Raw genomic sequence first — 15,970 nt, 5'->3', positions numbered from 1 at the left:
TCATTCTTTCAGAGTATAATGAGTGTTAATAAATTATAAATTGCAAAAATAAATAAATAAATATTTAAAAAAAAAATAGAAATGTCAAACGTAAGTGTTACCAGGTATAAGTTGATCTTAGCAACACACACACACACACACACACACACACACACATATATATATATATATATATATATATATATATATATATATATATATATATATATATATATATATAATGCAGAATCTCTATTCATAGAACTACACCTCAAGAAATATCTCGATCCGCCTCTGGTACGAATAGGGGAAAAATGAGAGAAAACAAACTATCTTTGTACTGAAAGTGCAATATTCTTGCGAGTTTGTCAAGGATGGTAGTTACACCTTCGTCAATTAGCGCAAATTTGTACATATACATTCTGTTTTTGACTTGAATCTTTGAAAAGATCTCGTTTAAATTACAAGAGACCGTTCTGAATATTTCATTATCCTTTTTTTTTCTTTAACCAGAGTCAAGGTAAGTTGCAATAGTAATTTATTATTATTTTTCAAAAAAATGACGTGATATTGCTAATCGGATATTCACTAAATTTCCCGATGTAAGTGAACGTTAGATTCGTCATGACCAAATAGTTACTGTTCTTACTTTTAGAGAGGAAGAAGTTGTACTGTGGAAGTACTTGCGGTTTGTCAAGTAAGTCCACCTCAAACTGTAGGCCTACACGCATAAGTGTAGTTGATGATCTCGTACGATTAGCGTAGTAGAGGCAAAATAGTTTATTATGATAATATTGTTAAAATATAACGTTGTTGTCGATAAATCACTATTGAAGGAAAGCAGCCTCAGCAAGTAGATAATGTTACGATTGAAATACATATAGTTGTAAAAAAATGTTTTCATTTCATTTTTATATTTTATCTCCAAGATTTGACGTTTAATTGCTGTTTAAATAGAGTCTGTTGTTTCTGGTATATTGAATGAACTGGTTTCGAAATTCGATTTTCTATAACTTGGGAACCCATAGCCTGTACAACGCAATATTTCACACGCTTGTATAGCAGGTCAACTTCTACCACCACGCCAAGTTCCATCCCGATCGGATTACTTCGGTTTTTGAATTTTGGTTTTCGACAATATGAGGGGGGCGCGGTGGCTCAGTGGTAGAGCGTTCACCTCCGGTGCTTGGGGTCCCTGGTTCGATCCCAGCTCGCGCCGTGTGGACTTTGTGGTGGACAAACACCGTGCTCGTGGGTTTTCTCGGGGTTCTCCCGTTTCCTCCCACTTTCTTCATTCCACCATTTCACTCATCTCTCATTATCACCGTCTCCTTTAGCCTAACCGGCATAACCGTGGGACGTAAAACTTAAAGATTTCATTTCATTTTCGACAATATGAAGCAAAACTTGACCGCTCATAAGTAGAAAATTGTAAGCCTGTACAAAATACAAGGCGCATCCAGAAAGTAAGATTCCCACGCGTCCCATAGCTAGGAAACGGTATGTTGCGCGAAACGACTACCTGTACGTGAGAGAGTAAGGTCATAGCATGGCACATGCATTAGCGGAACTTCCCTAGTGCTCTCAGTAGCGTCGTGGCAGTGGTTGAAGATGGACGTTCCTATTCCAGCTTCCGCCACGTGTGAAGTGCGAGCAGTGATAATGTTTTTGAATGCACAGGGCATAGCACCAATCAAAATCCATCGTTAGCTGTGCCAGGTCCATGGGCCTAACGGCATGAGCAAGCAGTTCCTGCAGATTTTCCGCTCTTTATTGCACACCACTGTCACGGAGTGCCTGTTGATCACGAAGTTTTGTGTTGAAGCAACTGACCCTAGAGCACAAAGCAAGGCGTACAGGGTCAGCATTGACATTTTTGCAACAATACAGCTGACAATGGATTTCAATCGATGCTATGCCCTGTGCATTCAAATACCTTATCACTGTTTGCACTTCACACGCGGCGGGAGCTGGAATAGGAAGGCCAATCTTCAATCACGCTACTGAGAGAATTGGGGAAGTTCTGCTGGCGCATGCGCCATGTTAGGACCTTGCTCTCTCACGTATACACAGTTGCTTTGCGCAGCATACGGTTTCCTAGCTATTGGACGCGTGGCAAACTTACTTTCTGGATGCGCCTCGTAATATTCAACATGCTTATATAGCAGGTTAAGCTCTACTACCAAATTTGACTCCAATCGAATGATTTGCATTACGTGGGCTTTTATTTTCGAAAATGTAACGCAAAATTTGATAGCCCATAACTCGGGAACCGTAAGCTTGCACAATATAGTATTGTATACGCTTTTACAATAAGTCAAATTATAGCACTATGTCAAGTTTGATCCCTATCGAATGAGCTGTGTATGGGTTTTTACTTCCGAAAATATGACGCAAAATTTGACCGCCCGTAAGTCAGGAACCGAATATCCGAATAGCATATTTCACACGCTTATAGAGCAGATCAAGATCTACCACCATGCCATCCTTGATCCCAATAGGATGAGATCGGCAGAACTCGTACGATACACATATACTGACTCAGATTTTTCAGGGAAAATTTAAATGAAGGACGAAAATAATTCGAATTTGGTTATATACTGAAATTAGATGGGAGTTTTTCTCAAGTATAGAAAAGAATTAGAGGATTTTTTTAAAGAAATTATGCGGTATGGCATTAATTCTCAATACTGCCACGTTATACAGACAGGTACTATATCGGTCATCATTCTCAATAGTTCTTGATTAGCGTCAAATATTCCAGGTAGAAGCGTGACTGATATATTTCTGGGGCTGAGAGGTAAACTATGCCAAGTCACTTTTTTTCTGAAATTGAGTTATATTTTTTTTTTACTTACATTAGTACGGGGGACACTAGGAACGTTTTAAGATGTAGACAACTTTAACGCAGGAAGTGAACAATTTTTCCGTCAATAAACAATCGACGCAATTCAACAAAATACTGTCTTGCAAACACTTTTACGCTTCTTCTGGGAAAGTAATTTTTTATGAATTATACTACTTTACTCCTCAGCCCCAGATTTACTAATGAATTCGTAATACACATTCTCAGTTGAAAACTATATAATCACATCAGATGTGGCTGCGTCCATAGTTTGCATAACTGCCTGTTTTACTTTCCCCTATTCCCGCAAAATGTTTTAGTGGTTAAAGTAATGTTTGGGTAAAAATGGAACTGCTCTTTAACGCAAAGACTATATTGATACACTTCTTAAGACTTCGTATGAAAGAACTGAAAGGGTAACGGCGGCTTACATTTACGGTTGCGCAAACTCTGCAATCGCATCCATTAACGTTGGGTATATGACAGGGAGCTTCTATTTCTTAATACCGAAAAGCGCATTTATATCTATATCGCTTCCTATCTTCCTGCATTATCGACAAGTGGTAGCAGTCATTTGGCAACTGTCAGTGGACTCCCTTAATGGTTAAAAATTTCTCCCCTTACCAGTGCTTGACTCAGCTTTATTTTATCCTTTGGGAGCAAGTGACGAATTAGTGGATCCCAACAACTTGGAAGAAAGAGAGAAAATAATCATTTGACGAAACTCAAATACGCTTCACAAAAGCAATCAAATATTAGCGTGTTGGCATTGTATTAATTGAAATTTACCTATTTTGATAGTGCAGAAAAAGTGATGTTTACAATAGTCCGAGCTTTTTTTTTATCTTGCTATAATTAATTACCATATATAGTGATCTTGTTTTATTGCACGTGTGTGGAGGATGTTGTAATTATTTTATTTTCATGTAGTTATTAAAATATACTTCATATCGTAAATTATGTGCTATCTTCCATTTAACTAGTGTTTAGTAAGATCCATATATAAGTTTTGTATAGAAATAAATTTACGTTGAACAGTAATTATTTAATGTGTTTGAAAGTGGATAGTAACTGAACATCACAGCAACAATAATGGATGTAAACTTACATCAAAATACAAAAGTGTTAAATTATAAGAAGGTACTTTTCTGGCCGTATTTTCTAAATATTGAACTCTTGGGAGCAGGGAACGCATCTGCATATGCGCACATACCTTTAACCACCGCTTTTACAGTGCACTATTCCCTACTGCTATGTATGAAACTAATCGTCTGGAGCAATGTGTCAAATTCAAACGGACACACTCGATTACAAAAGATCCGTTACTGAAATTATTTTTTAGAATAATTGCGGAAACCAAATAGAATGATGTTTTACATATGGTTTGTAGCAGTAATACATTATCTAAAGGAAATAAATAAGAATGCGTTTTTTTTTTTTTTTTTTTAAATTTAAAAGTTGGTTTTATACACATCATATACTTACCTAAATATATAGGTTATATTCAACGACGAGTAAACTTCTGCGGGTGACTTTACTTATCAAATCACCATATATATCATATTCATGGAAGCAACTTTCTGAAAAAGCTGGATTGTTAGTATAGGAAGGAAATATCTGGTTTTTATCACGCTATTTCTTGTACGGAAAGCACGATGACAAAAGAGTTTTCGAAATAAAGGTTTTATGGTTTGAAATAAAGGTGTTTATGGACGTAGGTAAAAATTACAATAATTTAAGAACAATACATAAATTGGAGACAACGAGAATCTGTAAAACCGTGTATTTCTGTCGCAGTATTTTCCGAGGTAAGCACGATGTTACGTTTGATATGTTCACGGATCTTAAACATTTTTCATTATTCACAGTAAAATAAGAAAAATGTTGAAGTTTTTATTGCATTTTTAAAATTCTATAATGCAGTTGACTTTTAAAGAGGTCAAGATTTAATAACAAATATAATGTTTCCAACTTTGATATTACATGTATATTGACTTACGTGTTCGTGGATGAAATGTAAAACCGTGTTAGAAAGATAACAAAAACCTTATTGAGATATATATGTTTTGCGTATAGCCTCAAATGTGCTGTTATTAAAACTTACACTTATATAAGTACCTAATTTTGAATAATTCTTTTGGAAATAGTAGTCTATATTTTGTGGACAATTATATTTACACGAGCATTTAATCAGTCTAAATACTGACAAGAAAACATTCCGATTTGGTGAATTCAATTGCTGAAAATGATTGCTAGCATTGAATTTAGCACCAAAAGAAACAGAGAAAAAACTTGTGTTTAGTAGCAGACCGTATATAGGGTGGGCAAAATGCGAAAATAGAACGTAGAAAATGTCTAGAAATGCCATATTAATTTTGAAACGATTAGAGGGATTGAGGTCAAATGTTGTATATGAGAAATGCATATAGATTCCCACTGAATAGGATTAATGTGAATCATGGGAGACATCTGAAAAGCCGCCATGTTTGACTTAGCGCAAGAAGAATATACGGGAAAGTGGTCATGTGACATATGGCTCTTGAGGCACACCGTCTATAGAAATCAATAGTGGCCAATACAGTTTGAGACCTTTGTAACACGAGGCGTTCCACACTATGGCAATGTATCAATACTGTCGTAAAGGTGACGTAAGTGAGGAACTTGAGACCTTGTAGTACGGTCCATGCAAACATCGTACGCACGAGAGGTACAAAGAGATAAAATCGAATCCTGGAACATCAAGAAGAATGTTTGCAACGTGTAACAGAATGAGAAGTTCTTTCAAAAGATGAATGCTGGCTTGGTACCTTTTACAAAGACGCCTGTTCCGTTCAGGGTTCTGATATATTAATGACCCCTATAAACAAAACGTGCCTGTTGCAACACTGGTGACTGTTATCACAACCAGGTACATACATTTGGCAGATAAAACACTAGTCACACTACGCCTATTTAGTGGAGCTCTATATGATTCCTCATATCTAGAATGATTGAGGTTAATTGTTATTCGTTTCAAAATGAACGTGTCATTTCTAGACATTTTCTACGTTCTACCTTCGCACTTTGCCCTTATTTATCTTCTACCCTGTATATGGTCTGCCATTAAACACCTCTTTTTCTGTTTCTTTTCGTACTGAATCCAGTGCTAGGAATCATTTTCAGCAATTGAATTCACTAAATCGGAATGGTCCTTTGTGAGGAAGTGGTTGAGGTCTTAGTTCAACACTTCTTACCATCACTGACACTGTATCATACCTGGGAACGTTAGCACTTTAATATGGTATCTGAACGATACATATTACCTCCTGGAATCTTCTCAGACATTAAATAAGAATATGTTCGATTGAATTACAGCTAATATTATGTTAGCATACATTCGCTACAGAACAAACTTTTCCGAGCTCTTTATAAGTTTATTATTATTATTATTATTATTATTATTATTATTATTATTATTATTATTATTTCAATATTGTTTGAAATATTTCGAGTGTAGTTATTCGCATTTATGATAAGTTCGTTTACTTTGGTTTGGCTTGTTGTTTCCATGATGATGTATTTCTTTCAGAATATGAGCAGTAGTGAGATGCTTATTTCTTGAGATAATATTATAATAAATCTAAAGTGTGATGCAAATGTATATCCTTACTGGCTGAAATGATTAATGTTGTACAATATCAGCGCTATCTTTGATTGGCAGTGTATTTATTTAAATGAGAAAAGTAGTTTCTTTCTATGTTAAAATGATTGGAAATGTTAATACTTTAATTTTGCAGTTGGTTTGAAATTTAGCTTCCCCTTTCAGCACTGAAGCAATGTGTGACATGGATCTACGGCTTAACGTTGGATGTTTTCCATACTAAAAGGCGATAGTACTAAATATTTTATCCACGAGAGAGCCCGCTCATATTTTGTAATTTCCTCTGTAAAGTTACTTACATGTCTTTTGTTTCATAACGTGTTTAACGTTTGTATAAATTGTAGTTTAATGTGTGTTCAGGTAAAATATGCAAGATAAACTCACTTTTACCGAGGAAAGAACTTATAATGAACATATGCAAAACTGCAAAATTATAAAAGTTAAGATCTTCATTTATTTAAACAACAATGCTAATCGTATAATTACGTAAGGGGCACTAATATTGTATAATGTTAAGTTGTTAGTTTGCATATTCTAATATTGAATCTTCTGTTGTACATTGTTGCTTGCTTTGTTGCTAACATGGAGAATTCTGCTACGATACATTTTAATAACCAGAGTAATTTTCCTTGAGTGCCTATGCTTATAAATTTGTTTGTTGATATCTAATGGCTCCTTTGCTATGGGGCATATCTCTAAAGTGTCAGATCACAACTACATAAACTCTTACAGAGAGTGGTTCCTAATTTTGTGAAACAATGACAAGAACGTTAACTGTTTTCGTCACGAAAGAAGTTTAGGAGTTTAGAAGTAGTTGTAACCAGGTATACTTCTCTTAATGACATTATACCTATATCTGGGTACAAAATATAATAGGTTGCCCTACTTATCCAATGCTACACCCTGTGAATTTCAAAAATATGCTATTACCTAAATGATCAATTAATTATGAAGGTATTATGAACAAGGGAAATTTTCTCACTAGGGAACCTATCCAAGTGTAACTCTGACTTTGGGTCGAGACTATAGCCGTTGAATACCTTGTACCAAAAGAACGTAACACGAAAAGGGAGGGATACTTCCTCGATCTCAACCGTTGCGGAGATAGAAGCACATTACAAAGTCAGATTCCGAGTCAGATTTTTCGGAAACGGTCGGGTAAGGAAACTCAGCGAATACATATCAAATTAGTGTGGGGAGTCCAGCACCTTTTCAATGAAAAATTTGTGTCCCGGGGGCACTCGCAGGGGGCAGGTGTCCAACTCAAAATTTGCAAATGGAATCGGGGGTCAAGTAGCATATTGTATGAAAGCTATTGTTAAATAAAAGAAGATAGAACAAATCTCAACTCTCTACAATAACTCTGTGCAAACGGGCAACTGGTCAAAATGTCAATACAACCTACGTCAGAAAATCTATGGCCACGCTTCTAAATCCGTTAAGTTGCGACAATAACAAAACAGAAAAACACCTTTAAAAGTGTAAGGTATTGAAGTGAACCAAATTGCTGCAGTCTCTCTCACAGAGTTACACAACGGACCTTATCCAAGTATAAGTGTGACTTCGAATGACCATGACCATTGGATTTCGTGTTCTAGAAGAGAGAGGATACATTTTCAATCGCAACCGTCGTGAAGGGTGAGAAGTTCAAAAGGCAACGGTATATGCTTCGCGAATCGAGGGCCACAAATTCACAGATTGCACCTTGAAATTTTTATCGGGGATTTGCTGAACGAGAAACATGATGGTAAATACGAAAAGGAGTGTCCTTGAAACTGTGAGGAAACTTGGAGAGGAGTGTGCTTGGAGAAAACTGGAATAATGGTGCAGAAATAAAATATATCGCAGAGTGCTTTTCTAGGGCTATAGGGAATGGTCAAGAATAATATTTTGTTAAAATATAAAGTTGGAAACCAGTTTGATAATTGTAAACTCGGGGAAGAAGACGATAACCAAATGGGGTGGGAGACGAGCCAACACATCTTTATTGAAGTAACATTCTGTAAATATACCAACACGTATATGCGAAGTTGTATATCTATTTTCTTTGGACATAGTTTTGTTAACTTATATTTCATCCACATATTCTTCCAATAAATTACATATTGCTGCAAATCAATATTGTATTGTCACAGGGTATTTTGTGTGCCAATATTCTATGGAACACTACCTTCTGGTAAGTTGACTATGTTTTGGTACGTTCACTATGTTTCAAATTCCCCGATAGAAATTTCATGGTGCAATCTGCGAATTTGGGGTTCCGATTCGCGAAGCATATACCGTTGCCTTTTGAACTTCTCACCCTTCACGACGGTTGCGATTGACAATGTATCCTCTTTTTTTCTAGGACACGAAATCCAATGGTCATGATCATTCTATGGTCCATTGGTCATTCGAAGTCACACTTATGCTTGAATAAGGTCCGTTGTGCGACTCTGTGATAGACTCTGCAGCAATTTGCTTACTTCAATACCTTGCACTTTTAAACGTGTTTTTCTGTTTTGTTATTGTCGCAACTTAACGAATTTAGAAGCGTGGCCATGGATTTTCTGAGTAGGTTGTATTGACATTTTGACCAGTTGCCCGTTTGCACAGGGTTATCGTTGAGAGTTGAGATTTGTTCTATGTTCTTTTACTTAACAATAGCTTTCATACAATATGCTACTTGACCCCCGGTTCCATTTGCAAATTTTGAGTTGGACCCCGCATGGGGCCCTGCGGGTGCCTCGGGGGCACAATTTTTTCATTGAAAAGGTGCTGGGCTCCCCACACTAATTTGATATGTATTCGCTGAGTTTCCTTACCCGACCGTTTCCGAAAAATCTGACTCGGAATCTGACTTTGTAATGTGCTTCTATCTCCGCAATGGTTGAGATCGAGGAAGTATCCCTCCCTTTTCGTGTTACGTTCTTTTGGTACAAGGTATTCAACGGCTATAGTCTCGACTCGAAGTCAGAGTTATACTTGGATGGGTTCCCTAGTCAGTCGATGTTTTTTGCAAGCAAGAGAACCATCGACATACTTTAGTATGTTACAAAGCTACATGAAGGAGGAAGTCCATTACTTACAAAATTGTACTAGTGTTAACCCACGAATCGAGAGGAGACAGCATTTTCATCACACCTTTTTGAGACGAAACAACCCAAAATCTATGCAAAACTGTGTATTTATTGCAGACTGTTGCATAAAAGCATACTACCACATTCTTAGTGATTACTTTTATAATTTCGTGTAAGTGTACTTATTCACATATTATTGTTTGCAATAAATGCGTCTTGTTTTAATTGAAGTTGGTGTATGTTAAACAAAGAACAAACAACCATCGACCGGGAAGACATACTTTGAATGTCACATCACGGATTGCGAAATCTGATCAGTAGACAGTATGGCGCCCTGCATTTTCCTTCCCCTTTCTCCGTAAGCTTTATCTTCTCTTCGGTACAACTTCAGAGAAAAGACCTCATTTTGTTACCTGTTCCTGGTAGTCCACACCTGCCGTTTGAGTTCATGCTTATCCAGAAATAACCGCTGAAGTGTGCTGGCACCTTGCCGGCAGAAAGGCTCTCATCTTTATTTGCGGTACTAGCCGAGTGCCCGCTCACATCTGAATCTCTTCACTGTCCGAAGTGCTGAGAGCATGAAACTTCCGTGCGAGGAAGCCGATCCCGATTCGGGAAGGGATTCTCCTGATGTGGAAGAGGATGTAGAAAAAAAATGTAAGTTGTGTATATATTTTTGTGATGTGAGTTTTATCATCATCCTTAAAAATTTTAGTTAATTCTGTTTCGAGTAGATTCACATGCATTTCTAAAAGTTCGTGAATTTTTTTGAGTGATTGCTGTGAAAGTGTATTGATAGTATGTGAGCCCACGTGTTTCGATGTTCATACGCAAATCAAGATGCAATGTCATAATTCCTATCGGACATATAAACTAATTAGTTATTTTGTATGTAATATTGTATTAGATCACCGTCCTGTATGAAGTGGTAAGTTCCTTGTTTGAAGAAACAATAGGAGTTTTATTTCATGTGAAGAAGTTAATGTTTCCTATAGCGTAATGAGCGTGCGTGTGCAAGGGGAAAGGGTGGAAGCGGCCATATATATGGCTTTAGCCCACAACTATTGGGATGATCAGACTATTTCAGATTTTAGTAAGTGCCCGCGAACTTCTTAACTCCACTTCAGCTTCTGTCACGTTGCTCTGAAACTACAATTGAAACATCGCTCATGAACAAAGCAAAAATATGAATGGTTTCATGATTTTCATACACTCTTCATGTTTATATGCTACTCTTCTGTGTGCAAAGTGTCTTTAATAGAAAAGTTTTATTTGGGCTTTTGAATCAATTTGAAATTACGAAAGTAAAACCTAAACTAAAATGTGTCTTCGTGCAAGCTTGTAGATTACGTTGTCTTGTAATCAAGTGGTTGTTGTAATATATGAGCAGTCTTTAGGTTGTAATGTCTTACAAAAGTAAAAGTGTGCAGGTGTGACAAATTAAATTTTATCGTGAAATCTTCGTGTGATTCTAATCTCACAAAGCAATTGCTGGTTTTGTATGTTGAATAACAAGATGTTTTCACTAATCCTGATTTCAACAGGAGAAAATAAATGGCCAAATTTACTTTACTGCAAAGTAAAATGAAGTAACACGGACTAAATTTAAAAGCAAAAGAAAGTCTTTTCAGTTTATAAATATAAAGCATGTGTTAGGTATTAATGTTCTGAACTAGAAAACAAAATTATTTTCAGAGTAGGAATCGGAAATAAATTAATTTTGTAATAAAGCTTAGTAGCATCTTAAGACTTGTTAAATTTAGAACTTAAAAAAAAATGAATTGTCGCCTTTAATTGAAACGATATTGTCTCATTTTCTTGATTTTTTTTATTCTCTGTTTTTTAGTTAGTTAAAGGTTTGGGTACTGAATGTGTTCCACAAGACACGAAATTTACTAAGTTGGAAACCCCACAATCATCAAATATTATAAAAGCCTTCTGGTGGGTATCCTTGTCCATCGATGGTTAACATACCAAAGAGCAAACAATAAATATTCGTGCTAAGGAACTGTATTATTCACTGTTCATACTGACCGCTGAATACTTATTTATTTTCTCTAGCGTAGTTAGATTTTGTTTAGGTTGAACTGTGCCGTTATTGTTTCATGGTGACTCTTCATCCGTTAGTTACTGAGGAGAAACTTGCGTTTGTTCTGCTGTCTAATAAACCCTAAATGATGGAATAGTATATGTTCTCTGTTTTGTTTTTCAGTTGTCTTAGATCTGAGCACAGATGTTGTTATCTAGTTTGTAATATGGTCCCTAGTACCTTAATATCTTTCCCAACGTTGTGCATATTTTCCGTGTTTCTGTTCTAGAATGCTGGTCGTTTATATGATCACTTCTATTAATTATTTCGTTTTGCTTTGTTTATTCATTGGTATGGTATTATAATAACTGACTTGAAGATTCCTAAGGTAATGTTTAATTAATTGAATATATATATATATATATATATAAACAATTGCTTTGTTTTGACTTTAGTTCAACAGATAGATTCACACTTCTTTTAATAGTAGCAGTGACTATGGTTACTTAAGAAGAATCTTAAAATTATTGTGGTTAAATCATTTAAATAACAACACATTATTTTTAGATAATGAGAAGTATATCTTTTGTGTGTGCTAGTTTTCATTTTAAAGTTATTTAACATTCAGCACGAATAATAATGTAAACTCCTTTAAAAAAAACTGGTTTAACTCTATTTAGGGTTTCACTGATGAAATTCTTAATATGAGGGGAAGAAAATATAGTTTGTATCATATTTGTTGTTTCGAAACGAAATAATTACATTGGCATTTTTTTTAAAAAAATATACATTTATACTGGTTCCCTCGAGACTTTTGAAATATTAATATTACAAAATGTAACTTAATATTTTCCCTGTATAAGTTTCCGTAATCTCACCACATAACATCAATTCGTTGTTGGTTGAATGGATTGGAGTTCAAGTGTCCCTTTCAGCAGTGAGACTAGACGAAACGTGGACATACAGCTTAACGTGGGATTCAGACCACATGCAATCCCACCGAGAATTGATCAATTCGTTGAGGTGTATCGTCCCTTTCCAGCACCGATGTTATATGAAATGTAGACCTACAGTTTAAGGTGGAATCCAAACCACCACAATGCATTCATTGATGCCTCACCAGAGATCAAATCTGGGAACAGGGAAGGTAACACCAATTCGTATGTCTGAATTTCTTTTATAAATTCATTATATGGTATTTTTGTAAGACTAGACTCTTCCTTGCATGTGTGTGTTAAATTTATGTAACATATTCTCGTTAATTCGAAATATTGGATAATTCGAACAAAACTTGATTCTCCTTGGAAACTGTACTAGAAACAAAGATAAAAATCGTGGATAAATAGATCTTCTGAAACTCTTGTTTTGATAATTTGAAGTATAATAGTACAAAGATTTTTAGTGTTAGTTTGCAACCAGATGGATACAATTTCAGCTGATTTTCAGTTATCTAGAAGCGGCCATAGGAAAGGGTGACACGTAAACAACCAATTTGGTGACAATAAAGAGTAAAAAGATGAAGTTGGCGATGAATTAAAAAAAGAAAGAAAAAAGCATGTACCAAACTCATCTAAACTTTCCAAAATTCTTAAAAATGTAATAAAGTTTATTGAATGTAAACCGAATGTTATTAATGAAGTATTTCATGCAGTAAATGAAATTGAAGAGTTTGTTCGTCATGTAAAACTAATTGAATCAAAACAAATGATCGAAAAATTATTTAAGTGGAAACAGATTAAAATGATTATTCGTGTATGTTGTGTTGTGTGTTAATTCAGTGTATGTAGTATTGTACATAATATGATTTTCATGGTATGTGTGGCCAAAAATATGTGCAAGTAAATATCGTTTGTTTGTTGTGGCATTATGTTATACAAATAATGTACTACCTTAAAGGTAAAGTCGATTGCAAATTCGTTTGCTCGACTTGAGGTATTTAAAAATTCATATATTTTTTGATATTTCGAATTTTGGATACTTAGATCTTTTTTCGTGCTCCTTGGATTTCAAATTTTAAAGATTCCGCTGTATATATATTAAGATTCCGCTGTAAACAAAACGAAAATAGTGACAGCACACTGGCTTGCTTGAATCCACTATGTAGAGACAGTACATACTTTCATTTGTTTCGTTTGTTCATGGTCAGTTGTTTGTGACCTTTCAATTTTAATAGGCTATCGGTTACTTTTATGACAGGTTTGAAAGACGATCAGGCAGTTTCTGAGAAACGGAAGTTGACCGACGGTCGGCATAATTGCGAACTTCGTTGGCAGGGAATACTAAAGTTTCATTTCTCTACAACGTGGTCAATCCTTGGAAACATAATAAACGTTTCAATTTTAAACAGTCAATTGACTTAATTATATTTTGATGTTGTGTGATTTAATATTTCGATAATTTACACATGTTGCTGGCTGGAATTGTATAATATGAACTACTTAATTGTGGTGGTTTTCATAATCTTGAAGTTAAGTTACTCTTGTTGATACAATTAATATTGCATTTAACTTCCGTGCAATTCGAACGCTTTCAACTCAGAAATTTCATATTCTCTCAAACCAACTTCTAATTTTCGTTTCCTTTATTGTGACCGAGGCATTACTAGCAATACTTGACTCAACATCTCATCTTTTATCTTCATGAAGGTAAAGAAATTGCTAATGGATTTTTTTAATTATATTTTTTTAACTTTAAGGACAACATAAATGAGAACTTCCAAACACAACGAAGTTTAGTTACATTGTCACAATCTTAATTTATTTATACTGGAATAACTATCTATTTTGTTTGTATAGAGTAAAGTGTTATCTTTTAGCGCCGCCCCTATATAGGATATGAATATACAGTGTAATTTGGAGCCCAAATCACATTTGTGTTTTGAACCCGGCACCAGAGGCAAGAGCACAAACTAGTTAGCCATGAGAGAGTTCTACTATATTTTGAAGATAAATAGTTGATAAGATTTTAATAACACCCTTTTCTTTTACGAAGCTGGTTTCTAAAAACTTCTCATTGCGATATCTCCGCAGTCTTGTTTAAGCGTTTGGAACAATGGAAAAGTTAATACGTCATCTTCATTATCATAAGTATTCTGCCATTACCTGCAAGTCACTTGTTCTGTGTGCGCTGCGCTCCCTTCCTGAGCGTTTTTCTTCGTGTAGGAATCACTATCTAAAATTGTTTATTGTCAGTTGTTTGTTGTACCTCTTTTCTTCCATTGTTTCTCAGAATACAACTTCAATTTACCTTTTTCTAATTGTACGTTTCTCTGTCATTTCTTTTCCTTCACTTTTTTATGAAATACGACTGCTTGATCCTTCTGTACTATTCTAATCCTATTTAGCACACCCATCAAAATTTTCTAATTTACTCGGTCAGACTTTTTCTAAATCAATAAACACTTTATATATTTCCTTATTTCTTTCTATTCCGGTCACTGCTAATAAGTCAAAACCATCTCTTTTTGTCTACACTCCCATCAGCTCCCTTATTTGCTCATATACAATATTACGTTTAGTATTCGTATCATATGTTTACTTACTGGTAATATAAGAATAGTGCTTCCGTAGTCTTCACAACTTTCTAGGTTCAGTTTCTTAGGAAATGCTATCACTATAGTTTCTAGTAAATCCTTTCTTTCTTTCTTCCTTTCCTTTTATTTCTGTTTCAGTAAACTGTAATTGTTTGGTTAGATTAAGTCTGATAAGTCTGTTTCAGGGGCTGCAGTGACTTAGTGGTAGAGCGCTAATTTCTTGCGCGCAGAGTATGTAGTTCGATCCCAGTTCGATCGGCCCGTAGTGGTACAAGTGGGCTTTTTGGTGGACAGACATCTTATTCGTTGATTTCCTCGAGGTTCTCCGAGTTCCTACCACTTTTCATTCCACCATTTCATTCCTTATAATCATTACATCTCCCTTAGTTTTGGTGCATATCGCGATATTCAGTCTGTACGTCACACTATTTCCTAGCCTTTAATATGAAGAAATGCAGAAATATGATATGAGTTTAGGTTGGTTGGTGGGGAAATTAAAAAATAAAATAAAAATAAACAATGACAGCTTTCAATTAAGCATGATTTTAAGTTATAATGTATAGCAGGCCGAAGTCTCGGGTGGGGGAGGAACTAGTTCTATTAATTAAATAGTTTGTCAGTAAAAACTGTGGATAATAAATTTGGAATTTAACAGTTTGCATTGTTTTGTTTTATATAAAGAATGGGAAGGTAACTTGTGTACATTACTGGTATAAAAAAATAATAAATGAAATCTTTCAGTTTAACGTCATACGATTATACTGTAAGCATACGATGATGATGATGATGATTGAAATTCTGAAATAAAGAAAGTCAGATAAAACGGGGAAATCCCGAGAAAATCCACGCACACGGTGTTTGCTCACCAGAAAGCCTACTTGTCGCG

At 35.3% G+C, this 15,970-nt stretch overlaps 1 protein-coding gene across 9 annotated transcripts in view; it reads left to right on the top strand.

Moving 5' to 3' along the window:
• Pi3K21B (phosphatidylinositol 3-kinase regulatory subunit alpha) overlaps positions 1 to 15,970 on the top strand; it is a 730,269-nt gene that overhangs the window by 639,128 nt on the left and 75,171 nt on the right. The window contains exon 1 of one of the 9 annotated variants that reach the window (XM_081762375.1): positions 10,087 to 10,180. The exons of the other annotated variants lie outside the window; for them this stretch is intronic. Coding sequence (XP_081618501.1) covers positions 10,102 to 10,180 — 79 coding nt within the window. The 5' untranslated portion in view covers positions 10,087 to 10,101. Of the gene's footprint in view, positions 1 to 10,086; positions 10,181 to 15,970 lie in introns of those variants that run through there. 9 annotated transcript variants of the gene reach the window in all.

Source organism: Thermobia domestica, chromosome 6, assembly GCF_964235325.1.
Source record: "Thermobia domestica chromosome 6, izTheDome1.hap1.1, whole genome shotgun sequence".
Taxonomy (NCBI): domain Eukaryota; kingdom Metazoa; phylum Arthropoda; class Insecta; order Zygentoma; family Lepismatidae; genus Thermobia; species Thermobia domestica.
The sequence above is the reverse complement of the archived record's forward strand: the minus strand, read 5'-3'. Positions and strand labels throughout refer to the sequence as shown.